This window comes from Theropithecus gelada, chromosome 13 (genome assembly GCF_003255815.1).
Source record: "Theropithecus gelada isolate Dixy chromosome 13, Tgel_1.0, whole genome shotgun sequence".
In the NCBI taxonomy this organism is placed as follows: domain Eukaryota; kingdom Metazoa; phylum Chordata; class Mammalia; order Primates; family Cercopithecidae; genus Theropithecus; species Theropithecus gelada.
Window position 1 is genome coordinate 90,467,176 of NC_037681.1, and position 27,672 is coordinate 90,494,847.

Below are 27,672 nucleotides of genomic sequence, written 5' to 3' on the forward strand. Positions count from 1 at the left end.
CAGGCATAGATCACTGTGGGGGCTGGGCATGAGTGTGGCGTGGACAGGACTCAGGAACTGTACCACATTTCTCAGTGGTGAAGTGCTGAAAGCAGCAGGGTTAAGATTATCTTTGAGTCTGCGTATTTGTACTTAACGATTGGTCTACTCAGGAGTATCTTATAAAACTTCTTCCAAGCCATCTTGGTTGTGACCACTGATGTCAAGATTACATGTTAGAAGAATGCAGCTAGATTTGGTAGAATAAACAGAAATTTATAACCTTGTTATTAAATTAACAGTGTCAACCAGTAACGATTACTAGCGTTTTTAATTAAAGAGATACTTCTGTTATCCTTTTGTGTACATGCCACATTTAGACAAATGTCTTTGTGTGTGAAGACAGTCATCGTTGTTATTTGTATAATACTTGTAATAGATATAAATATTATTTCATCCTACATGTGTACCTTGCTTTCAGCACTGCAGGTTGCATTTGGTTCACTGTATCGAGATGATGTCTTGATAAAGCCCAGTCGAGTTGTTGCCATTTTGGCAGCAGCTTGTTTGCTGCAGTTGGTAAGTATGCACATGATTCAAAGAAAGGTTCAGAATAATAATCTTTGTCTTAAAGTGTGTACTCCAAAAACAAAAATAAAGCTTAGCTTTTTAGAGTTTTTAAATAAAAATGAAATGTATAAATATGCCATTTGTTAGAAATCATTTAAAATGCCTAACCAAAAGCAATTTATTATAACTGAGAGAGTCTTAATGTCTGCATAAAATGAATGCAGGCCATTTCTGTGTAGATATCTTAGTATGACTATAATGTGGAAAAAACTTGTCTAAGGTCATTTACAGATTTCTATTCATTAATGACTTGACTCTTAAGCAGATGGCTTATGATTACTAATTAATATCATTCATGGGTTCAAATAAACATGCATTCCTACTATTTAAATTTCTCTTAGTTTTGAAAGAATTGTGTATAAATCACATATATGTATTTTAATCTACCGGCAGAATGACAGATTTGTTCATTTAACCAAAGTGTATTGAGCACTGTGTCAAACTAGACACAGAAATCCAAAGGTAACTTAAGATGTAATCCTTACTTTCAAAAAGTTCACAATATAGTATGTATGTGTGGAGAGCGGTGGGAGGGTTGATAAAGTAAGAGCTGTTCAATATTATAGATATGATAATAAACATCCTGTAGCATTTAGTGAATGCATAAAGAAGGAAGTGGTCAGTTCACCGTGGTGGTATCACAGGGGAAAGTTACGTTTCCACATTGAGTCTTGAAAGTTGAAAGTGTGTTTGTATTGCAAAGTAGGAAGAGGGGAAGGAAGAGCATTTCAGACAGAACAGAGTAAACTAAGACCTAGCGATGTGAAATCGTGGAGGATTCAAGACTCTAACAGAAACATGGCTCCTACATAAACATAAGAAGGATTGGAGAAGAGAGGGGCAGAAGCCAGATCATGAAAATACCGTTACACGTTGCTGAGTTTAGCGTACACAGCACCTTTGGAATATTTTAATCAGGGGAAAGACGAAGTTATGTTTTAGAAAGAACACTTCAGTAACAATGTGAAAGATGAATTGAAGGAATGACGAATACAACATTAGAGACAAAAACCTATTGCAGTCGTCCAAGGGAGGAAAGTAGGGTAGTAGCAATAAGCTTGGAGAGGAAAAAGTAGATAGCAGAGAGATTCAGGGATAATCCACTGGACTTGGTGACAGACTAAGTGTTAAGAGGAAAGGGGAGGAGTCTAGAATGATTTCCAGGTAAGTTGAAAATCCTAATGGAGTCAATGTTTTATTTTAATCTTAAAAAATTGTTTACTTTTGTGTGGTATTTTTGTACTGATTCATTTGAAATATTAGTTAATAGCTTGCTAAATATCCTTGGTTGAGATCATTTGATTTTCAAAATGTTTTGATCCTTTCAATACTTATTTCCAATAAGTATACTTTATTTTCTAACTCTGGTCCTTTTGATTTTGTTCTAAATTCACTTTCTGCGTTACTTTTATGATTTACTAACTCTTTAACTTAATATACCTGCATGATGAATATATTTCAGAAATTTGAACGAAAAGTAGTATTCTTTCCATATATTAAAGTTAGTTCACTTAAAACCTGTATAACATTTTAGGTTAAAACTTTAATGTTCATAATTTAAAATAACAATATACTTGTTTTAGGTGTGTCTCTTAGATATTGTAGTTATTTTAAACTTAGTAATTACTTTCTGCTAATGCATACTATTTGTTTAGGCCCATGACATGGTTAACTGACTATGTAGTCTTCTTAATTTAAAAAGAAATGGCAAAACAGACAAAATGCTGCTAAAGAAATTTGCAAAGCTCTCAGAGAGGGAAGAATAAAAAAGAAAAAGAATAGCAGTATTCATCTCTACCTGACTGCTCCCCCCACCTTCCATTTTCAAATTCCAAGTATTTAGTTGAATACTTGCTGAATTTTTTTCAGTATTTTTATTGGACTTGTTAAAAAAAAAAACCACAAAACTTAGGTTTGCTGCACTTAATGAGTTTTCTTTCTTTTCTTTCTTCCTTCTTTTTTTTTTCCTTTTTAATATGTAAAAGCACATATCAGAGCTAATTTTTCCCACGTGAAATGGGCCTTTCCAGTGCTTATTTATATTTACAGGATGGTTTAATACAGCAGTGTGGTGAGACAATGAAGGAAACAATTAATGTGAAAACTGTATGTGGCTATTACACATCAGCAGGGACCTATGGATTAGATTCTGTAAAGAAAAAGTGAGTTACCTTTCTCATTTTTCTTCCTATCCCACTTTAGGAATTTGGTTGCTTTAGTTTCTTAAGAGAATGTATAGCTATAAGAAAGAAAGAATTAAGGAAAATTAGGATGGGGAATGGAATTTTGTTAAATAAAAAGCCCATTTTAACTTTTGGACTAATTAGTAAATTCCTCAAAAGTGTTGTCTTTGTCAGTGACCATATGGGTTATATATATGCTTATAAAAACCTTGGTCACTCTTGGTCAGGTGTGGTAGCTAACACCTGTAATCCCAGTGATTTGGGAGGCCAAGGCAGAAGGATCACTTAAGCCCAGGAGATCATGACCAGCCTGAGCAACATAGGGAGACCCCATCTCTACAAAAAATTTAAAAAATTAGCCAGGCATGGTGGCATGCACCTGTGGTCCCAGCCATTCTGGAGGCTGAGGTCAGAGGATTCTTTGAGCCCAGGAGGTTCAAGACTGCAGTGAGCTGTGATCATGCCACTGCACTTTATAGTACATTTTCTATTAAAATTGTTTAAGAAGTAGGCCTGATAGACATTATATCATTGCAATGACTGACAGTCCTTCTAACTCTTGAAAGTTGCAGTACCTGTTTTGAGATTTTAAAGGTTATAGTAGTATGCAGACCCCTTGATAAACTATTTAACACAAACTCAAAATGAAGTTTTAAAACTAGAAATGCTGTCATTAATATAAAGGAAATATTCTCTTAATAATATCCACTGACAAAAATAATACTAAATTTCCTATTGTTAAGTTAAAAGTTTTGAGCATGTTCTGGCAAGATTAATATTCTGATTTTAACTATAAGTCCTACTTAATAAATTGTAAATACATGGTATATAATGTAATAATTATATGTTTTAATTTCAGGTGCCTTGAATGGCTTCTAAACAATTTGATGACTCACCAGAATGTTGAACTTTTTAAAGAACTCAGGTATTTGAATTTCAAGTAACTTTGTAATTAGTCATCCTCAAGTATTGTTTATCATTTGTTAAAGTACATAACATTTTTGTAGAACACAAAAATATGAAAAAGCAAACAATTTAATGAAAGGGCTTGACTACATCCATAAGCTGAGGAAATGCTACACAAACTTATTTCTTTGTTGTGAATAATATAATGGATATTATGTCTACTGTTTTAACCAATTTTAATAGAAAAATGCATTACTGTTATAAGACTATAGAAAAGTTTCAGGTTTTGCTAGACTTATAGAGAATTTAAAAGGTATATTTTTAAAATCATCTTTATTATTGAGAAATAAGTTTGAAGAAACTGTTTTGGCCTTTTTTTTTTTTTTTTAACCTTCAAAAACTTTTCATGTTGATCGGTTTTCTCACTAGAATGAATTCTCTGATGTGGCGTAACAAATGTGTGGCTCCTATAAATGTACATTTTTCTGTCTCTGATTATTTCACTCCTTGAATTCAAATCTGTAATCCCAGCTACTCTGGAGGCTGAGGCAGGAGGATTGCTTGAGCCATGGAGGTCAAGATTGCAGTGAGCTGTGATTGCGACACTGCACTCCAGCCTCAGTGTGAGTGAGACCCCAGTGAGACCAAGTTACCATAGTTCTTCACTGTCACCTCCTGGTACAAGGTCTTCTGAACCAGGTCAAGGTATTCCCACTCCTGATGAGAGAAGTCTATGGCCATGTCCCTGAATGTTACGAATTCGCAGGCCATGGTTTTAGACAAGCAAAAGCCAATCAGTCCTCAGGGTTTCTCTACCAGAAAAGCAGATTTAGGAAAACCTAGACCTGTAATCCCAGCACTTTGGGAGGCCAAGTTGGGAGGATTGCTTGAATCTAGGAGTTCGAGATCATCCTGGGCAACATAGTGACGTCCCCTCTCTTTGAGAAAATATCAGTCTTCCTTTAAAAAAAACTGTTAGCACCACACAGGGTCCCATGCAGGCTTCAGGCTGGGGCTGCAGAGGCTCCCACAGTCAACTGCGCTGCCTTCATCTTCAAGCGGGACCCGGTCGCACACAGCACAGCGCAGAGCCAGAGGTCCTGGAGATGGAGCCAGAGAGCCAAGATTTCTCTGTCACCTGTGGACCATGTAGTCCAAGCTGGAATAATAGGACCGCAGTCACCCATGAGAAATGGATTCCAGGGTTCTAAAAACCTACAAGATATATGGCGGTGACAATGAGGACTGCCCACCACCCAAGCTATATAGCAGTCTTTCTTTTTTAAAGAGATGGGGGCCTTGCTATATTGCCCAGGCTAGACTCAAACTCCTGGGCTCAAGCAGTCCTCCCACCTCAGCCTCCAAGTAGCAGGGATTATAGGCACATACCACTGCACCCAGCTTAGTTTGGCTTTTTGGATTAAGTACGCATATTATCCATTTATTCCTGCAGCAAGTACTTCCTAACTGTTCATTATGTAAAGATATTCTGTTTGTGGCTGTGAAGGATGCAGAGATGATTTTGTCATGGTCTCTTGCTGTCAGGGAACTTATTTATAGTAATGGGACTAAGGTATTTGTGATGGCTCTGAGAAAATCTGGCTAGCAGTGAAGTTTTGAAGGCTGGTTGGCATTACAGTCATTTTCTGGCTTGCATTTACTTGACAGTGGTGCTTTGGAGACAGGGATGCAAATGTGCCCAGGAGTAAGTGACTTTCTGATGGAAATGTACAAAACTAAAGTCAAACATTGCATAGCTTCCCGGGATGTGAATTTTACTGATTGTACTGATTTGTTGTTGTTGTTGTTGTTGTTGAGGTGGGGGAGAGGTAAACATTTTTATGTTTAAATACATTATAGAATAGAGGGAATTCAAATTTCCTTGAACTCTCAAGATACCATTTATAGAAATGTTATTTTTATGGTTAGACCACCACCTAGATCATTGGGTTTTTTCCTTTCTTTTGCCTTCACGAGGTAATTTGGTAGAGAAGTGTGAGAGACATTCATCACCTGGTGATATCGAGGCATAAATAAATCACTGTAGAATGTTTGATTTGAAAATCATTAGAAACACTTTAATACAGTCAACCCTCCATATCCATGGGTTCTCCATTTGTGGATTCAACCAACTGCTGATTGAAAAGATTTGGGGGAAAAACTTTAAAAAATGATAACAAAAAACCCAATATTGTATGACAACTATTGTATAACATTTACATTGTAGTAAGTACTATAAGAACACCTAGAAATGATTTAAAGTATATGAGAGGATGTGCATAGGTTACATGCAAATACTGTGCCATTTTATATAAGGGCCTTGAGCATAGAGGATTTTGGTATTTGTAGGGGGTTCTGAAACCAACCCCCCACAGATACAAGGGGACAACTCTAATTTCTCATTGAGCTTTTTGAAAAAGGAGCAGGATCCTCTTAAAAACCCACATGCTCTCTTGGCTTTTTGTGGCTCAAAGAAAGAAAGAACAAAGGAAAAGCAAAACAAAACAAAATAACTGATGATGTCATTTTCACTCTAAATAGCACATGTTTCTTGATCTTACGCTCTTGAATAGTACTAAAACCATAGTTTATGACTAAGCAATTCTCTTAAGCCTAGAGATTAAAGATTACTTTGACGATATAGCTGTTCTAGTGTCTTTTTTTTTTTTTTTTTTGGAGACAGTATCTTGCTCTGTTGCCCAGGCTGGAGTGCAGTGGTACAGTCTCGGCTCACTGCAACCTCCACCTCTTGGGCTCAAGTGATCCTTCTACCCCTTCAGCCTCGCAAGTAGCTGGGACTACAGGTGCACACCACCATGATTGGCTAATTTTTTTTTTTTTTTTGGTACACAAGGTCTCACCATGTTGTCCAGGCTGGTCTCAAACGTCTGGCTTCAAATGATTCTCCTGCCTCCCAAAGTGCTGGGATTACAGATGTGAGCCACTATGCCTGGCATTTTTTTAAAGAACAAAACAAAACATAGAAGTGGGGTGGTGGAAGGCAAAAGAGGATGGCTGTCATTTTATCAGCGCATACTGAAAATTATCTTATTGGAACCTTGCTTTAACTTGATTAATCAGCAGATCAGAGCTCTTTGTTTCCCTATCAGTGTGAAAAGGACCTTTCACAGCACACTATCTGAATTAAAAGTATCCTTGTATCCAGATAGATTGTTTTCTAAGATTCTTTGTCTTGGGCAGAAGGACTGCTGTCATTTTTAATTCCACATATTTTTTAAAAGAAAGACAAAGCTTTTAGTTCCACCAGGATCCTTTAGCCTGTGCCTAAAGATAAGCTCACTCCCTCTATTTATCCTTTTCAGTATAAATGTCATGAAACAGCTCATTGGTTCATCTAACTTATTTGTGATGCAAGTGGAGATGGATATATACACCGCTCTAAAAAAGGTACTGACATAATATGATGTCATATTATGCAAGGATGTCACCTCAGCACTGTGTATAATGGTGAAAAACTGGAAACTGTGTCCAGCAATAAAGGGATGGTTATAAATGTAGGAAAAGGAAATAAGCCAAAACATTAAAAAGTCTTTATATTTAGGGATTTGGTGTCATTAGTGATTTTAACTTTATTTTTTGTACTTTTCTATTTTAGGAATACTTTTCTGTTTTTTCCCAGACTTCTCTTTAACAAAAAATATATTGTTGTTATTTATTTACATAATCAGAAATGTTTTATATCATTTTTAGGAACGTTTTCAAAGTTGAGCTTCAGTTAATGATGGTATTTTTAGACACACTTTTTCTAAGCAATGTTGAAATTTTTCTTTCAAAGGCTTGTTTGCGTGTCTGGCATATGTTTTACTTCATCCTTTTGAAAAGTTTCAACATTTTAAAAATCTAATTTTATTTTCACAACTCTTTGAAGATACAGATCAGCCACTATTCTTTCATGTAGATAGTGAGACTCAGAGCAGGCTTGAGGCAGAGACTGGATCTTGGGAGTCCCAGTCCATTGCCCTCTTCGTACTGCATAATCCTGCCTTTACCCTTTTGTCCCCAAAACTGTTGTGAGTATTTAACACAGTTGTGAAACTTCGGACTGAGACACTTTCTAGCTTATCTCATAGGGACTCTTTGTTTGTTTGTTTCTATGGTAGAGATGAAATTTTGTTACTATTTTCTTCAAGGAACTTTACTATCTGGGCTATCCAGTCTGTTAAAAAATTGGTGCAGAGGTCAGGCACAGTGACTCACGCCTGTAATCCCAGCAATTTGGGAGGCCCAGGCTGGCGGATCGCTTACGGCGCAGAGTTCAAGATCAGCTTGGGTAACACGGCAAAAACCCCTGTCTACAAAAAATACGAAAGCTTAGCTGGGTGTGGTGTTTGTGCCTGTAGTCCCAGCTACTCAGGAGGCTGAGGTGGGAGGATCACCTGAACCTAGGAGGTGCAGCCTGCAGTGAGTTGTCACAGTGGCATTCATTTCTGTTGTTATAACTGGTTTTTGCCAGTAATGATAAGTGCTAATACTTACAGGGTGTTTACATGCCATGCACCATTCTAAGTATTTATATATATTAAATATTTTAGTGTCCTATGAGGTAAACATATTATCATGCTCATTTTACAAATGAAGAAATTAAGGCCCAGAGATATTAGGTAATGTGCCCAGCTCTTAAGTGCCAGGTCCAGGATTTAAAAGTTTTTGCTCTTACCTGCTGTGCATATTATCTCAGCAGCAATAAGACAAAGAAGCTCCTTTTTCCCGTGTTAATTTCTTGCTTTTATAATCTCATATAGTATTTAGTGAAATTGAGTTGTTAGTCAGTAGAATAAGTTAGTATAAAATTACTAATGTAATATACATATTAGACCTTTACCTTTTTAATACAGTAATCTCCAGTGAGTTACCATAAAGACTTCTCAAAGATTGGCTTACTCATTAGCACCCACATCCAATTTTTATCACTGGACTGTGATTTTTTTTTTCTTTTTTCCTCGAGACAAGGTCTCACTCTGTCACTTAGACTAGAACACAGTGGTGCAATCATGACTCACTGCAACCTAGACCTCCAGGGCTCAAAAGGTCCTCCCACCTCAGCCTCTTGAGTAGCTGGGACTCCAGATGCATGCCACCATGCTTTTTTTTTTTTTTTTTTTTTTTTTTCCCATAGAGGTGGGGTTTCACCATGTTTCCCAGGCTGGTCTAAACCTCTTTCAAGTGATCTGCCCGCCTTGGCCTCCCAAGTGCTGGGATTATAGGTGTGAGCCACAGCACCCAGCCATTGGACTATGATAATGCCATGATAAATTGAGTGCTTATAAGCATGTCATCTAATAGTTGTACTTTCTTTTTTGCAATTGCTGGTAAAGTAGAAGTTAAATTTTTTAGCTATTATATTTTAAGGTGAAAGCAATCTGAAAATGTAAAATCATAAAATGATGAAATTTCATAATTGTTTTCTTATTTAATTTTTTTAACCCAGTGGATGTTCCTTCAACTTGTGCCTTCTTGGAATGGATCTTTAAAACAGCTTTTGACAGAGACAGATGTCTGGTTTTCTAAACAGAGGAAAGGTAGGCCTGAAGTTTTTGAGAACTTGTCTTTTAAAAGGAAATTTATTAAAATCAGGCCCCGTGAGAACAGAAAATAAATAAATTAATTAATCAAACGAAATCAGGCCCTGACTTGTTTATAGACTTAATTTTAGAGCTTAGAGAAAACCTTAGCAGTTATCTACTTCAGCCTCTCATTTACAGTGAGAAAATCAAGGCTAGATAAGAAAAATGCCTTACCTATCATTATCTGAATTGTTATTCCTTGAGCTGTCACCATACTCTTGATCCCCCAAAACGATTGTTTTTCCCATTATATCACCAACAGATCTTGTTGACTGCATTTGTCTTGACCACACTGAGTTTTCTCTAACAAACTATACCCTGTCAGGCAACCATTCTTAACATGGGGGCCATAGATAGGCTTTCATGTGTCACTGACCCCCAAAAGTGGTTACAGAATTTGATATGTGTGTGTGCTGCTGCATACATTTGTGGGAGGAGAGCTTCCATGCCTTCCGTCGGATTCTCAGTAGAGACTGATCTAAAATTGGTTAAGATCAACTGCTATAAGGTCTTATCTGTACAAAGAAGGGCATGCAATGCAAAAAATACATGTGTGTGTATATTAAAATGTATGTATGTTATCTTTTACTTTGCTAAAACATATCTAGAAAAAGTATTTTTTATGGCTGTCAGGTGCAAAGAACTGGATAAATCATAATCCTTAGTTCATGAGTTTCTTAGCTTATAGCCACCTTTTTGGTTTATTTTTAATACATTGAGCCTTTATGACCTAATCTTGGAGAATTAGAATATCAGTAACTTCAGTCTAACTCATGTGCTGCTTTTCCATTGTGTCCCTCTGACTTTTCCTAACCACTATCTTGAACTTCGTGTTTATTCTTTTGCTTTAAAAATATATATTATTGCACCAAGTATATATATCTTAACATATATTACATAGTGGTGTGCTAATAAGCTGACTCTGAAAAAAACAATCCCTGATTAGTACCATTTTTTAATTCCCATGGTACAAATTTTCCCATCGTGGCTGATTGATTGCAAACTACCAACATGACATCACTTTGTGAAAAAGGAGATGTACACAGTCAGCTCCTATAAGCCAGCGGCAACACGCCACTGGGTAATGTATCATTTTGTTTTAGTTGTTATGGAACTATGTCACATTGTGGCCTTAATTTTAATTTCCTTTATAACTAAAGAGATTGAACGACCCTTAATATGGTTATTAGCCACGTGTTTCCTCTTCTGTGAGATATCTGTTTAGGTATGTTTCCTATTGTAATGTCACATTTGTCTTTTCTTACTGATTTGTAGGCTTTCTTTATATATTCCTGATAACTAATACTTTGTCGTAAATATGTTCTGCACTTCCAGTTTGTAGGTTATCTTTTTAATTTATTAAAGATGTCTTTTTGGTTGGTGCCGTGGCTCACGCCTGTAATCCCAGCACTTTGGGAGGTCAAGGCAGGAGGCTCACTTGAGCCCAGGAGTTCAAGGACAGCCTGAGCAACATAAAGAATTTGCAGCGCCGGGCGCGGTGGCTCACGCCTGTAATCCCAGCACTTTGGGAGGCCGAGGCGGGCGGATCACAAGGTCAGGAGATCGAGACCACGGTGAAACCTCGTCTCTACTAAAAATACAAAAAATTAGCCGGGCGCGGTTGTGGGCGCCTGTAGTCCCAGCTACTCGGGAGGCTGAGGCAGGAGAATGGCGTGAACCCGGGAGGCGGAGCTTGCAGTGAGCTGAGATCCGGCCACTGCACTCCAGCCTGGGCGACAGAGCGAGACTCCGTCTCAAAAAAAAAAAAAAAAAAAAAAAAAAAGAATTTGCAGGGCAGCCAGGCACGGAGGCTCATGCTTGTACTCCCAGCACTTTGGGAGGCTGAGGTGGGCGGATCACAAGGTCAGGAGTTGGAGACCAGCCTGGCCAACATGGTGAAACCCCATCTCTACTAAAGATACAAAAATTAGCTGGGCTTGGTGGCAGGCGCCTGTAATCCCAGCTGCCAGGGAGCCTGAGGGAGGAGAATCGCTTGAAACCAGAAGGCAGAGGTTGCAGTGAGCCAAGATTGCGCCACTGCACTCCAGCCTGGGCAACGAGCGAAACTCTGTCTCAAAAAAAAAAGAATTAGCAGGGCATGGTGGTGTGCACTTGTCTGTATTCCCAGCTACTGGGGAGGCTGACATGGGGGGAGGATCACCTGAGCCTGGGGGGGTTGGGGCTGCAGTGAGCCATGGCCACACACCACTGCACTCCAGCCTGGACAGCGGAGTGTGAGACCCTGTCTCAAAAAAAAAAGGAAAAAAAAATGTTTTTTGATGAATAGATGTTCTTAATTTTAAAATTTCATGCTCTTTATAGCTTAAATTCATTTTATAGAATTATTTTATGTAGTTAGATTTCCTACCTCAGAGCCAGATAAATTATTTTTCTATAAAACTCTTGAAATAAAAATATGTAAAGAACCATATCAGTGAAATATAACTTGATTTCCTTGAAGAACAAAAATACTAAACTTGTATCTTAAATCATGTTACATTATGGCAATTAAAGAGGGACTAGGGAAATTATAGAGGAGAAAAGTAGGGGAAAGCATTTAAATAAACAGAAGAGAGAAAAACTGAAAGAGGGCCGGGCGCGGTGGCTCAAGCCTGTAATCCCAGCACTTTGGGAGGCCGAGACGGGCGGATCACAAGGTCAGGAGATCGAGACCATCCTGGCTAACACGGTGAAACCCCGTCTCTACTAAAAAATACAAAAAACCAGCCGGGCGAGGTGGTAGGCGCCTATAGTCCCAGCTACTCGGGAGGCTGAGGCAGGAGAATGGCGTAAACCCGGGAGGCGGAGCTTGCAGTGAGCTGAGATCCAGCCACTGCACTCTAGCCTGGGTGACAGAGCGAGACTCCATCTCAAAAAAAAAAAAAAAAAGACAAAAGAAAACCGGAAAGAGACAAGGATGGAGAAGAAGTTAAAAAGACAGGGCCGGGCGCGGTGGCTCAAGCCTGTAATCCCAGCACTTTGGGAGGCCGAGGCGGGTGGATCACGAGGTCAGGAGATCGAGACTATCCTGGCTAACATGGTGAAACCCCGTCTCTACTAAAAATACAAAAAACTAGCCGGGCGTGGTGGCGGGCGCCTGTAGTCTCAGCTACTTGGGAGGCTGAGGCGGGAGAATGGCGTGAACCCGGGAGGCGGAGCTTGCAGTGAGCCGAGATCACGCCACTGCACTCCAGCCTGGGAGACACAGCGAGACTAGAGAAGCAAGCTGTGGTCCACTTCTGGTTTCCCACTTGAGGCTCTCCCTCCCAGCCCCTGAGGTGTGAAAGTTTACAGTTCAACATAACTTTTCAGGGAGACATTGATTGTCTAATGCTCTTGTTTTTCTGTGAAGATTTTATAGAGTCATTTTCAATAGTTTTTAAATTGTAAATAAGATGCATACTTAGGAAATAGGATAGAAAAAATCACTTGTGATCCCTCACTCGTTATATTTTGGTGTATGTCTTTCTTTCTTTTTTTTTTTTTTTTTTTTTTTGAGGCGGAGTCTTGCTCTGTCACCCAGGTTGGAAGTGCAGTGGTGCAATCTTGGCTCACTGCAGCCTCCGCCTCCCAGATTCAAGCAATTCTCCTGCCTCAGCCTCTCAAGTAGCTGGGACTACAGGTGCATGCCACCACACCCAGCTAATATTTTGTATTTTTAGTAGAGATGGGTTTTTGCCATGTTGGCCAGGCTGGTCTTGAACTTCTGGCCTCGAGTGATCTGCCTGCCTCGGCCTCCCAATGTGCTAGGACTACAGGCGTGAGCCACCACACCCGGCATATATTTTTGTATATTTCTTTTAAGTTATCTTAATTCTTTGACTTTTCAGATCTATATGGATCAGGACTACAAGAAACAATAGAAATTTAGAAAGTTTTCTACACAATTATACTTAAGGATTGCTATTGAATTTGGCTGATGGAATAAGTATGGCCACATGTTGTCCAGCAAGCAACTTTAAAACATTTTTTTTGGTTCTGTAAATTCTTACAGAAGTAAATGAGCCAGTCTCTTCTACAGCCTTGACGAAAAGGCTTCATGAGATATAATCACCAGATTTCTGTGAGACAATCCAGAATTAGATTTTTATGTCTTGTTCATGTGACAGAACACCTGTAAAAACAAAATGGTATTCTCAGCACACCCCATGAAATTGGCACATTTAATTCAACGTGTGAACTAGAACCAATGTTGTTATTTTTAAAAGCAAGAGATATAAATCCACCGTCACACACCTGTTGTATAAATAAGCAAAGTTAACTATTAATTTTTTTAATGAATTTACTGCTTTCTTGTTTGCTTTGCTGACTCTAAGCAGGTGCCAAGGGAATACAAAAAATATATGAGATAATGTGGAAATTCTTTTCATTAACTTGGCTGTCTTTTTACAATTTTCAGGAAAAAAATATTTTAGTGAACACCTTTTGGTCTACAGAAAACCTGTATTCTATGTGAAGCATGGTTTGAGACATAATAGTCTATAATGGCAACTGTCTTGTTTTTCTCCTTATCCTTAATAGCAACAGGACTGGGTGTATACTTTCCTGGGTGTATGTCGTTTCACAGAAAACATAGACTAGGGCTCATGTACAAATACCTGTTTGATAGCAGTAACCCTAAACCTTTCCTTCTGACTCATGAAAGCACACTGGAATGTAACTGAGGGTAATTTTTGGGAATAACCTTAAATTCTCCCTAAAAGAAAAAAAATTATATACTTCATAAACTTGAATTATTCTATTTTCTTTTCTTTTTTTGAGACCAAGTTTCACTCTGTCACCCAGGCTGGAGTGCAGTGGCATGATCTCGGCTCACTGCATCCTCTGCCTCCCAGGTTTAAGCAGTTCTCTGCCTCAGCCTCCCAAGTAGCTGGGATTACAGGCACCCACTACCACGCCTGGCTAATCTTTTTTGTATTTTTAGTAGAGATGGGGTTTCACCATCTTGGCCAGGCTGATCTTGAACTCCTGACCTCGTGATCCACCCGCCTCGGCCTCCCAAAGTGCTGGGATTACAGGCATGAGCCACCACGCCCGGCCGAATTATTCTGTTTTCAGTATTATTATTATTATTATTATTATTTATTTATTTTAGAGACAGGGTCTTGCTCTGTCACACAGGCTGGAGTGCAGCGGCACAATCATAGCTCACTGCAAGCTCTAACTCCTGGGCTCAAGCAATCTTTCCACCTCAGCCTCCTGAGGAGCTGGGTCTGGTCTGCAGACACATGCCACCACACCTCGCTAATTTTTTTATTTTTATTTTTTGTAGAGATGGGAGTCTCACAATGTTGGCCAGGCTGATCTTAGACATCCTGGACTCAAGTGATCCTTCCACCTTAGACTCCCAAAGTGCCAGGATTACAGGTGTGAGCCACCGTGCCCAGCCTTGAATTATCTTAATAATAACTGAATACTACCCAACTGTTGCAAAACTATGGCTACAATGTCTGTCTTTTATTTTATTTTGTTTTATTTTATTTTATTTTATTTTAATAGAGATAGCATCTTACTATGTTGCCCAGGCTGGTCTCTTAACTCCTGGGCATAAACAGTCTGCCAGCCTCAGCCTCCCAGAATGCTGGGATCACAGGCGTGAGCCACCACGGCTAGCCATACGTAGTCTTTCTTATTTTGTATTTCAATAGAGAATTAGTATGTTAACTAGTGTTCATTACATGTAGCTGAAATGTAAGTTAAAAGAAATTAAGAGATAGTCTTTGTCCTGTGTACCTTACCCTTGAGTGAGGCTTTTGGGCTCCAGAGTTTCACTGGCCTGTTCGGTTCCTGGGAGGGGGATTCTGGTGAGAGTGTGTAACCCTAAGTACCTTTCTCAAGCCTTCCTTTCCCAGCTTGCTGCGCTATAAATGCCAAATGCCCAGAAACAGCTGAATTCCCAGCCCAGGGGTTTCATTAGGACCAAAGTTAATTTCCTGGGATTTTAAAATAAATCTCCGTATGTTTTTATCTGTAAACCTAAGGTTTATAAAATTCTTGAGAACTTTAAAACTACCTTATTTTGTATTCTAATAGACGTGAGTGTATGTGTGTATCTCCCGTCCATCAAAACATTTAAGAATAATAGGTTTGAAAAGAATGACTGTTTAACTTACATGGTTTTTTATAGATTTTGAAGGTATGGCCTTTCTTGAAACTGAACAAGGAAAACCATTTGTGTCGGTATTCAGACATTTAAGGTTACAATATATTATCAGTGATCTGGCCTCTGCAAGAATTGTTGAACAAGATGCTATAGTACCTTCAGGTAAGAGAACATAATGAATTTGTAATTTTAAGTAATATATTTCTGATTATAACAGTAATATAGATCATAGAATAGAACAAGGAAGTAGAAATTATTATTAATCCCAAAAAGGTATACATGTTTATTCCAAAGTGGAATCATACTATAGAGGTAATTTTCCATGCTTACATATCATGAGTATTTTCCCATATCATATTTCATTAAATACTCTCTAGAATATTTAAATGATTATCTAGTATTCTGTAATATGGATGTTCTTTAATTTAATAAACCAGTACATGATTTTGGATCAGACTTTTAAAAATGACTTTTGAAGTATTTAAAGATCATAACTGATTTTTCTATTAGTGCTCCTTAAATTTGTTTATTCTGGTTTTTTCTTAAAGTCTTAAACTTCATGTTGAAGCAAATGTGTCTTTGCTAATTATAATTTAAATTTTTTGAAATAACTACTGATTTACCTGAGTTAAATCTCTAGTGCTTGTGAATAATTCCATTTAGTACTATATATACATATAAGAAATGGAAAATAGAATTTCTGTTTGAAGATTTATATGTCATGTTTGCAGTAATAATTAGAGTTACAGATTTGTGTAAAAAGTTGTGATTTTTTTTTACACCTTAATTGTGACATAGCTGTATGTTTATAGATTTAAATTGTTCCTGAAATCTGTATACTTATTTGGAAAGGAATTGAAGGGAAAAAAAACTTAGAGTTAACTCTTCTGGTATATTTGGAAGTGGTGCATTTTTATAAAATCACTTCAGCAAGTTTATAGATGCTGTTTAAATCACAAATTCTCTGAATTTTACATTCCTTATAGTATAGCAGTTCTATAATAGTTTTAGTATCTGTTAAATACCAGGCTCTAGCAATGATGTAATATTAGATGCCAAAGCCAATTACATATGCCACTCTAACTGTACTTCCTTTTAAGGCTTTTTGCAAATGAGTTTTGAAAGAGATTGGGGAAAAGTTTGTTCTAAAGTGGTTTAATTTAAGTGTGCCTGTGATGCAAGTGGATAAGCTTTATATTTTTGGATTGCAAGATGGGTACAAGTATTTCTAGTCTAAAATAGTTTATTCAATATAGAATCAGAAAGAGTTTAGATCCTGTATTTTCTGGCAGATGTCAGTCGTTGTTACCATATCTTACAGATAATTATTTACCACATATTTATCACATTGTGAAGGGACAGAAGGAAGCCACCTAATTCACATTATTGAGATAGATTGGTATATGCTGTCAATAGGAAGGTATCTTAGATTTGAAATGAGTTGAAATTATTTTGATTAATCAACCTAAAACTTGATCATTTTTCAGAAATAGTGCCAAACGTGTTAACATTAATCAAAGTTAGGCATTTGGCAATATGGAGAGTTTGAGTACATCTGTTTGCCATCTTTAGGTAAAAAATTTAGAAACATGTTTAATTAAAAGTTGAATTGGGACTTTGTATAGAAGCACTTTATTTTAGGATTCAACTGTGTCAAGCACTCTACTTTGTGCTGAGTACTGCTGCAGAGCATTCTACAGCTCTCGTATTGGTGTCACTGCAAATTGACATTTCAACACTAAGCTTGAACCTTGGGACTTCTTATACTACTTTTAGTTCGTTATTTCTCTTTCTCATTTCCTTCAGCAATTATATCAATTTCTGCCACTCTGTTCCAACTTTCTACGCAATTACCTCATTGTCAGTTTTGTGAAAATAAGTTACTGAAAATGAAAAAGTATATAAATCCATGTAATAAATTCAGAAAATAGCTTCAGAACTAGATTTTTATGTTATTATACATAAGCGTTTTTGAACCAGGCTTCTCCATAATTTTGTGTTACTATTTTCTACCTAGATGCTCTATACAGAGTACTCCTATTTGTCCATGTAGGAATTTTTACTATGTAAATGTTTGGTCACTCATCTTCATTATCTACATCTGATTTATGTGTTTCATAAAGTAGTTCAACTTGTAGGCTTAGTTTTTTGCTATAAGCCATATTAGTTTTAAGTGGATTCGTGTGAGTGTATGTATACCTGAAGATACACTTTTCCCTTCACTTAAACAAAAAATGCTGGGCAAATTAGGAAGTATCTTTTTTTGCTTTTTAAAGTTCGTAAATGTAAGACATGACATTTTCAAATAATATTGTTTTAGAGGTCCCCTTTCCATATTCTTTGTGTAAAACTAGGGAAATAATCTAAATAAATTCAGTCTCATGTATCTCATTTATTCCATTGGGAAAATACTGTGTTTATATTCAAAACTGCTGTAGACCAGATCTCAGCTGCAGATCGGATCCATGACACTGTCAAATACCACCTTGACATGCCCATTTTTTTTTTTCGCCCTGTGGCCTGGAGAGGGGCAGGCGGGTAGAGGCAGAGACTTGCTATGTTACCCAGGATCTTCTCAAACTTCTAGTCTTAAGCAATCCTGCCGCCTCGGTCTCCCAAAATACTGGAATTACAGGCATGAGTCACTGCACCTAGCCCCTATTTTGAGTTTTTATTTTGGACCTTGGTCTGATAAAGTTTAAAATAAGTGCTGAAACATATTACTATTTAGTCAAAGTTTAGTCTACGTAGTCAAAGTTTCTTGAAGGCACTTTTTCAGAATCTTTCCAGCCAACAGTAGCTCTCTGCCAAAAAGGATTCTGGCAAACTCTGCCTAGTGTTTCTTCCTTTTTGGAAATGATTGCATACAAACATATTGAAAACTCTGTGTAAAGGAACCTGCTTCACTTCTTTTCATCCCATATTTTACCAGGGATTCTTTTTTTTTTTCCTTTTGCAATGCTATTAACATTGCATTTGAACTTGTGTTACATTGACTTACTTTTGGAATGCTGCTTTTAAGACATGGGACCTAGAATCCTTGAGCTACCAATGACCAGAAAGATTTGAAGTTTGACTTTTTACTCTTTTGGATTAAGCCATGACAAGAGAAACAAAAATATGTACTCATGTTTTTAACTTGTTAAAATGCTTTTGGTTTTAAAGGAGGTTATACAAAAATTTTGCAATTTAAATTCTAAAACATTTTTGGCCGGGCACGGTGGCTCACACCTGTAATCCCAGCACTTTGGGAGGCGGAGGTGGGTGGATCACAAGGTAAGGAGATCGAGACCATCCTGGACAACACGGTGAAACTCCGTCTCTACTAAAATACAAAAAATAAGCAGGTGTGGTGGCACATGCCTGTAATCCCAGCAACTGGGGAGGCTGAGGTAGGGGAATCGCTCAAACCCAGGAGGCGGAAGTTGCAGTGAACCTAGATCATGCCACCGCACTCCAGCCTGGTGACAGAGCAAGACTCTGTCTCAAAAAAAAAAAAAAAATTGTGGGATACGTCTAACATGATATTTGAGAATATACACGTATGTGTAACTCATTCCAGTTTTACAAATGAATCATGAAATGCCATATGCTATCTCTAGATCAATGAGTTTCAAACTCCAGGCATTTTAATAGGTAGTGATCAGCTTTAAATACACATATATAAGAATTTTTGGCCGGGCACAGTGGCTCACACCTGTAATCTCAGCACTTTGGGAGGCTGAGGCCAGCGGATCATGAGGTCAGGAGATCGAGACCATCCTGGCTAACCTGGTGAAACCCCATCTCTACTAAAAATACAAAAAATTAGCCAGGCATGGTGGCGGGTGCCTGTAGTCCCAGCTACTCAGGAGGCTGAGGCAGGAGAATGGTGTGAACCCTAGAGGCGGAGCTTGCAGTGGGCCAAGATCGCACCACCGTACTCCAGCCTGGGCAACAGAGTGAGACTCCGTCTCAAAAAAAAAAAAAAGAATTTAAAAACATATATGAGTATATGTGTGCTGAGTCATGCAATAGTTGCTACTAGTATTTACCTATGAAGACAAATTATCTGTGCTAGACACTTAAATTCCTTATAATATCAAGAATATAATTTTGGAGGACCCTGAAAGAAACATTCAAAAGTGTATTTAGGCCAGACATGGTGGCTCACGCCTGTAATCCCAGCACTAGGTGGCTGAAGCAGGAGACCCCTTCTCCATAAGAAATGGAAAAATTAGCTAGGCATGGTGGCAGACACCTGTAGTCCCAGCTCCTCTAGAGGCTGAGAGGAGAATCACTTGAGCCCAGGAGTTCAAGACTGCAGTTTACCAAGATAGGGCCACTGGACTCCAGCCTGGGCCACAGAGCGAGACCGTGTCTCTCTCTCTAAAAAAAAAAAGTATTTGTATTTATAAGATGTTTTAAGGAAAGACACCAGTAAATCATTGGAAGTCACCTGATTACTTTTATTAAGTAGATACCTAGCAAGTGACAATCCAGATTTTAATTGCACTACAATTTCCACCCCTCTTTTAGACAGAGATTGAAAAATAATTTAAGAACTTTTAAAAAATAGAAAAACTACCCTAGCTGGGGATAAACAAGAGCAGAGAGATAAATAGTGCTAAGCCAATTATTTATTTATTTATTTATTTAAGGCAGGGTCTTGCTCTGTTGCCCAGGTTTTGAGTGCATTGGCATGTCCAGGGCTCACTGCAGCCTTGACCTCCCAGGCTCAAGAGATCTTCCTGCTTTCCTGAGTAGCTGGGACGACAGGCACACGCCACTATGTCCACCTAATTTTCGTGATTTTGGAGAGATCAGGTCTCACTATGTTGCGCAGGCTGGTCTAGAACTCCTGGGCTCAAGTGATCCTCCTACTTCAGCCTCCCAAAGTGCTTGGGATTACAGGCATGAGCCATCTCACCTGGCCTACTCTTATTTTTAATCTGTTTTTATCTAAAATAACTAACATTTCCACTTACACAGGCTTATTTTGTGGGAAAAAGGTGTATTTATTATTAAAGGAATGTCTATAATTATAATTTTTATTCTATTTCAAATAATTTAAAATATTCTAATTTTATATTATCTAAATCTAATATTCTAGAATTATTTATTGAGTGTGCATGTTTCATCTACTAATTTAGGGATTTCCAAAACAAATTAATTGTTATTTTTTAGATGTTAATAACTGAAGAGTTTATTATTCAATTTTCTATCAGAACTTCTGTAAAAACTAAAAATATAGTTTTAGGTATGATTTTTACAATTGAAAAATTAATATGAACTATGAAAAGGAAAACATTAAATGCAAGAATATGCTTTTAACTAAGGATTTACATCCCAATTTAAATGTATGCAATATAAGTACAGTCTATCCTGAGACAAAGCTATATAACCTTTACCACTTTAAAGATCATTAAGCCATTATAGTATGTTTGTAAAATATAAGCTACCTACCAGTTTCTTTTGTTTGTTTGTTTGTTTTCTGTCTGTTTGATTGTTTGAGATGGAGTGTCACTCTGTCACCCAGGCTGGAGTGCAGTGGCATGATTTTGGCTCCCTGCAACCTCCACCTCCTGGGTTCAAGCGATTCTCCTGCCTCTGCCACCCAAGTAGTTGGGATTACAGGTGCCCACCACCACACCCAGCGAATTTTTGTATTTTTAGTAGAGATGGGGTTTTGCCATGTTAGTCAGGCTGGTCTCGAACTCCTGACCTCAGGTGATCCACCTGTCTTGGCCTCCCAAAGTGCTGGGATTACAGGCATGAGCCACCATGCCTGGCCTAAGCTACCTAATTTTTAAATTGCTATTTTAAACTTGTATTTAGAAATGGTAACAATTTTATCAACTATGAATGTTTAAATCCTTTATGTTCTTCAGTTGTTATTTATTAATTTATTCTTACATTTCAGAATGGCTCTCTTCTGTGTATAAACAGCAGTGGTTTGCTCTGCTGCGGGCAGAACAAGACAGTGAGGTGGGGTAAGTATATTATAACATATCATTTTTCGTTAAAAAAATTTGCTATGGATTTTTTAATGCATTAATTATGTTGAAAAATAATTAACAGTATTGAAAACTCAAGCTATTGAAGTAAAGATCATATCACTTTTTATTATATTTTTGCAACATTATCAGTCTTATAAATGTCTTTCTGGTCAATTAGTATAATGCAATTATTGAAATGTCATTTACTTTGTTAGTAAAATCGAACATGTAATCCTTGTATACCTTGTTTCACTTAGTATCATACGATTTTCTTTCGACATACTGAACTATTATTTGAGGTAATGCTTTCATAAAGCACAATTTTTATATTTATGTCTAGGTAAATCAGTTTTTTCTTATTTATGGTAGTATTATCAAATTCTAATTAATGTAATAAATAGGTTTTGATGATCTTTAAGTCTAAAATGAATTTAAATACCATGCAGGCCAGGCACAGTGGCTCACGCCTGTAATCCCAACACTTTGGGAGGCTGAGGTGGGAGGATCACTTGGGGTCAAGAGTTTGAGACCAGCCTGGCCAACATAATGAAACCCTGTCTCTACTAAACCCTGGAAGTGGAGTTTGCGGTGAGCCGAGATTGCTCCACTGCACTTCCAAGCCTGGGGGATAGAGTGAGACTCTGTATCAAAAATAAAATAAAATAAAATAAAATAAAATAAAATAAAATAAAATAAAAAATAAAATAAAATAAAGTAAAGTAAAGTAAAATAAAATAAAATAAAATAAAATAAAATAAAATAAAATAAAAAATAAAATAAAGTAAAGTAAAGTAAAGTAAAATAAAATAAAATAAAATAAAATAAAATAAAATAAAATAAAATAAAACAAAAACACCATCTGGTTACGGATACCTTCCCCAAAAACATATGACTCCCCCCACAAAACATTAATGCTCTTCCTTCATCTTAAAGGAAAGAGGTATAGTGTTTTGTAGTTCACAGAACTTTTATATTTGTGATTTGATCCTTCTGCTAGCTTCTTAATATATAGGTATTATGAAGAGACTGAGAATACAGAAAGACCTTTGAAGTTTAATTTTTTGCCCCTGATCTCTTTGAACTCATTTTTATATACCAAAGAATTTTTTTAAGTAATGACCTAATTATAAGTTTTCATCCAAACAGTAAGTGTATGAAAGTATTACATAAATTCATGATGCTTATGAGATTTTTATTATCCAGGATCCTAGTTTCTACTTTGATTATAATTATATATTTTTTCAACTATATTCCTGGTATATTTATCCAGCATAAATAATAGTAAGATTGTTGAGGCTGGGCGCGGTGGCTCACGCCTGTAATCCCAGCACTTTGAGGGGCCAAGGTGGGTGGATCACCTGAGGTTGGGAATTCGAGACCAGCCTGACCAACATGGAGAAACCCCATCTCTACTAAAAATACAAAATTAACCGGGTGTGGTGGCACATGCCTGTAATCCCAGCTACTCAAGAGGCTGAGGCAGGAGAATCGCTTGAACCTGGGAGGTGGAGGTTGCAGTGAGCCAAGATTGCACCATTGCACTCCAGCCTGGGCAACAAAAGCGAAACTCCGTCCCAAAAATAAATAAGAAAAAAAAGGTTGTTGAAATACAAATAATAAATTGAAACCAAAAAATGAACTATTTAATGAAATTGAGAACTGAAGCATTTTGTAGTATATGAAGTAACAATGAGCTATTTAATGGAATTGAGAACTGAAGCATTTTGTAGTATATGAAGTAACAATGAACTGTTTAATGGAATTGAGAACTGAAGCATTTTTGTAGTGTATGAAGTAGCTTATAAATCATCCTATATCTTCTGTATATTCAATTTTTAGATTTTGGATGTTCTTTACTTTTCAAGATTTTCCTCACCCATATCCTTATTGAGGGTAATATAGAGTCTCATCTAAGACACTGCACTAGAATAAGTGTTTAGTTTTTTGCCTAAGAGGTACAGTCATTCTGGGGGAATTGGTTTCAGGACCCCTGCGTATACCAAAATCCACACATACTCTAGTCCCACAGTTGTTTAGTCCTGCAAAACCCACATATACAAAAAGTTGGCTCTCCATATACAAGTGGGATTTCACATCCCACAAATACTGCTTTTTTTTTTCTTTTTTTTTTCTGAGACGGAGTCTCTGTCGCCGAGGCTAGAGTACAGTGGCGCAGTCACAGCTCACTGCAAGCTCCGCCTCCCGGGTTCACACCATTCTCCTGCCTCAGCCTCTCCAGCCACTGGGACTACAAGCGCCCACCACCATGCCCGGCTAATTTTTTTGTATTTTTAGTAGAGACGGGATTTCACCATGTTAGACTGGATGGTCTCAATCTCCTGACCTTGTGATCCGCCCTCCTCGGCTTCCCAAAGTGCTGGAATTACAGGCATGAGCCACCGCGCCTGGCCAAATAGTTCATTTTTTATCTGATTTTGGTTGAGAAAAATCTGTGTATAAATGGACCCAAGCAGTTCAAACCTGTTGTTCAAGGGTCAACTGTGTATGATTATATTCCCGCTTAGGAAATGTTCTGTTCAGCAGATAAACCAAGCATCTGCTCACTGCTGCAGGACTGCTAAAGTGAGGAAGACACTATATTCCCTGGATGCTAGGTTATAATCTGATGTCAAGTCTCCCTCTGGGGTTCTCATAAAACTCTCGTTTACATTGCCAAGAAGGTTATCTTTCTAAAACGGAAGTAAAACTGTGTCACTCCTCTACTTAAATATGTCCAGGGATATTTGATGATAGTTAAGGGATTATAGTATTGGTATTCAAAATTATTGAAGCTAGATGGTAAGAAAATTTGGCTCATTACACTGTTTTCTCTGCTTTCATATGTTTGCAGTTTTTCATAATAAAAAATTTTAAAGTTACAGAATAAATGCTTGGGAACTAGTTACCTACAAGAGCAGTTGAAACTTATTAGCATGACCTGTGGGAACTGTCAGCATTCTATCCCAGATGCATTTAGCTTCATCTCCTTTCATGTTCATCTGCACTAAATGTGCACTAAATTCTTATGTTCGTATGCTGCAGCTGTATTAAATTCCTTTACATTTGGTTTTCTGTTATGCTCCAGTTCCTTTTTATCCACTATTTCTTCTGCCTGGAATACTCTTAGCCCTCCTTAGAATTCACCCCTCACCTCCACCTCACCCAACAAGCTTCCACTCAGGCACAAATAATATTTACTCTCTAATGATCCCCCTCTAACCATGGGCAATAAATCTGTACCTTCTTCATGCTCTTAACATCACAAACCACAAACTATTAATGTTATTATAATTAACTGTATTATAATTATTACTTATGTCTAATTCCCTACTAAACTGAGCTCTTGGATATCAAGGACATGTTTTATTAGTCTTATTTACACTTATTTATTTATTGTATTTGTTTCATTATTTTATTATCTATTATATATGCTATTATTGCACCCAGTTTCTAGACACTTCATGTTGTGAATGAGTATATGAATGAATGTATTGTATTGCTATTATCATTTGGAATTATAAAGCTAATAATAATACTATATTTATTACAACTTGAGATAACAGTGTTTCTCTTAATTTATTAAGGTTTTTAAACTAGGGAACCAAGTAAAGACTTAACTGATAAAATTCTACATTTTCTATTAAATATTGATTTTGCATACTTACACTACATGAAAAATGGTTTGCATGTGAAACAAGTAATGTTAAGTGGTAGGTGATATCAAGTCACATCTTATTTACAGAAATAATAGATTTTAACTTGTTTTACTTAGTAGACTTTTGCTTTTTTTTTTTTTTTTTTTTTTTTTGGCAAATAGAATTTTTCAGTTTTTCTTTTCCTCTTCTCTGGTTTGACTGAGCCCTAATAAAAGTAGTCCAGAAGTCAGGGCAATAAGTGAAACATAGAAGATATTAAATCTTTTTTATCTAGCAAAGGTAATAGACTAAATTTAATCAACACATTGTTATTTTTATCTGTACCACAAAAATTTATTTTTAAATCTGGTAGCAAGATTTTCTGTCCTTAACTCATAGTTCTTTTTCAATTATTAGTTGCATATTTTCTATGAGAGTTCATGTTTTATGTATATTTTTAGGCCTCAAGAAATCAATAAAGAAGAACTAGAGGGAAATAGCATGAGGTGTGGTAGAAAGCTTGCCAAAGATGGTGAAGTAAGTATGGGTTGTGACTGTTAATATTCTCATACAAATTGTATTATCAGCACATCCTGCACCTGTAAGTAATAATCATGACACTTGTCATACCTCAGAAGAGCTTGTATACTTTCTGTAGCATGATCTTCTGGGAAAGGCATTACAGCCACCACACTCAGTAGCGATTGATTACTTGGCCTTGTATGAGAATGCCGAACTTAAATTTTGAGTTCAGATAAGAGATACAAGAAGAGGGTACCTTAGCAATCCGAAATTAAGATGAAGAAATTGTGAGGGATCTGTTACATAGTCTTAAAAGTGATTCTGTGTTACAGTTATCCTAAATCAAGGACATTCAGATCCATTGATTGTTACCCACATTAGGAATTACCTTTTCTCGGCCAGGCACGGTGGCTCACACCTATAATCCCAGCACTTTGGAAGGCTGAGGTGGGTAGATCGCTTGAGGCCAAGAGTTCAAGACCAGCCTCGCCAACATGGTGAAACCCTGTCTCTACTGAAAATACAAAAGTTAGCCAGGCATGGTGGTGCGTGCCTGTAAACCCAGCTACCAGGGAGGGTGAGGCACAAGAATCACCTGAACTTGGGAGGCGGAGGTTACAGTGAGCCAAGATCATGCTACTGCACTCCAGCCTGGCTGGAGAAACCCCATCTCAAAAAAAAAAAAAAGATATTTTTTCATTATCACCCAATATAAATGTATATGAGTGAAAGAACAGTATTTGAAAACAATACTTACGCCTGTGCATCCAGAGATTCTTTTTTCTATTTAATACTTTTATTGTTATTTTTTATTTAGAGACAGGCTGTCCCTCTGTCACCCAATCGGGAGTGCAGTGGCATGACCACAGCTCACTGCAGCCTTTACCTCCCAGGCTCAAGCACTCCTCCCATCCCAGCATCCCAAATAGCTGGAATTACAAGCATGAACCACCATGCCCAGCTATCTATTTAATATTTTTTTTAAAAAAAAACTGACTGTGGCTGGGCGTGGTGGCTCACGCCTATAATCCCAGCACTTTGGGAGGCCAAGGCAGGCAGATCACACTGTCAAGAGATCGAGACCATCCTGGCCAACATGGTGAAACCCCATTTCTACTAAAAACACAAAAATTAGCTGGGTGTGGTGGTACACACTTGTAGTCCCAGCTACTCGGGAGGCTGAGGCAGGAGAATCGCCTGAACCCGGAAGGCAGAAGTTGCAGTGAGTTGAGATCACACCACTGCGCTCCAGCCTGGTGACAGAGCGAGACTCCGTCTCAAAAACAAAACAAAACAAAACAAAACCAGCTGATTGTATCCTATTCAATTGATTTTACAATCTACTAATGGGACATGAACTACATTTTTAAATATTCCCCCCCAACTAATTATAATTTTTATTTTTCAAAAAAATCAGCCTTATATAGATACCCATTTGGTTATTTCTATCCCAAACTTTTCCTCATTTTTACTTTATTTATTTTTAATTTTTAAAAGTTGATTGTTTTATGTTTGCATTGGTTGACTGATTGGCAGTGTCTCAATGTGTCGCCCAGGCTGGAGTGCAGTGGCACAATCATTGCTCACTGCAGCCTCAGTGCTCTGAACTGAAAGCAATCCTCCTACCTCAGTCTGTGGAGTAGCTGAGACTGCAGACACATGCCACCACACCCAGCTAATCTTATTTTTTACTATTTGTAGAGATGGGGGTCTCCCTATGCTGCCCAGGCTGGTCTCAAATTCCTGGGCTCAAGAGATTCTCCTGCCTTAGCCTCCCAAAGTGGTGGGATTACAGGCGTGAGCCACCATACCCAGCCTATGTTTGCCTTTATATTATGATAGATGTTCAGAGTATAAAAGAATAGTTTTCTTTAGTTCACATTTTTCCTTGTTGCTGCTTCCAGATCTTGTTGTTACTTTGAAGCAAATGCTTCCACTATACCACCTACTACCCTTATTATGGCCATAATTCACTGAGCTCACTGCCTTTCTTTTCTTTTTTTATTTCTTTTTTTTTTTTTTTTTTTTTTTTTTTTTTTTTTTTTTTTTTTTTGAGACAGAGTCTCACTCTGTTGCCCAGGCTGGAATGCAGTGGCACAATCATGACTCACGGAAGCCTTGACTTCCTGGGCTCAAGTGATCCTCCCACCT

The 27,672-nt window shown here is 37.6% G+C and overlaps 1 protein-coding gene across 1 annotated transcript in view; it reads left to right on the forward strand.

Moving 5' to 3' along the window:
- GMCL1 (germ cell-less, spermatogenesis associated 1) overlaps positions 1 to 27,672 on the forward strand; it is a 54,147-nt gene that overhangs the window by 11,503 nt on the left and 14,972 nt on the right. Inside the window, exons 4-11 of the mRNA XM_025354537.1 lie at positions 461 to 558; positions 2,659 to 2,771; positions 3,652 to 3,717; positions 7,022 to 7,106; positions 9,148 to 9,238; positions 15,411 to 15,548; positions 21,289 to 21,358; positions 25,461 to 25,536. Of these exons, the coding sequence (XP_025210322.1) occupies positions 461 to 558; positions 2,659 to 2,771; positions 3,652 to 3,717; positions 7,022 to 7,106; positions 9,148 to 9,238; positions 15,411 to 15,548; positions 21,289 to 21,358; positions 25,461 to 25,536 (737 nt within the window). The remainder of the gene's footprint in view (positions 1 to 460; positions 559 to 2,658; positions 2,772 to 3,651; positions 3,718 to 7,021; positions 7,107 to 9,147; positions 9,239 to 15,410; positions 15,549 to 21,288; positions 21,359 to 25,460; positions 25,537 to 27,672) is intronic.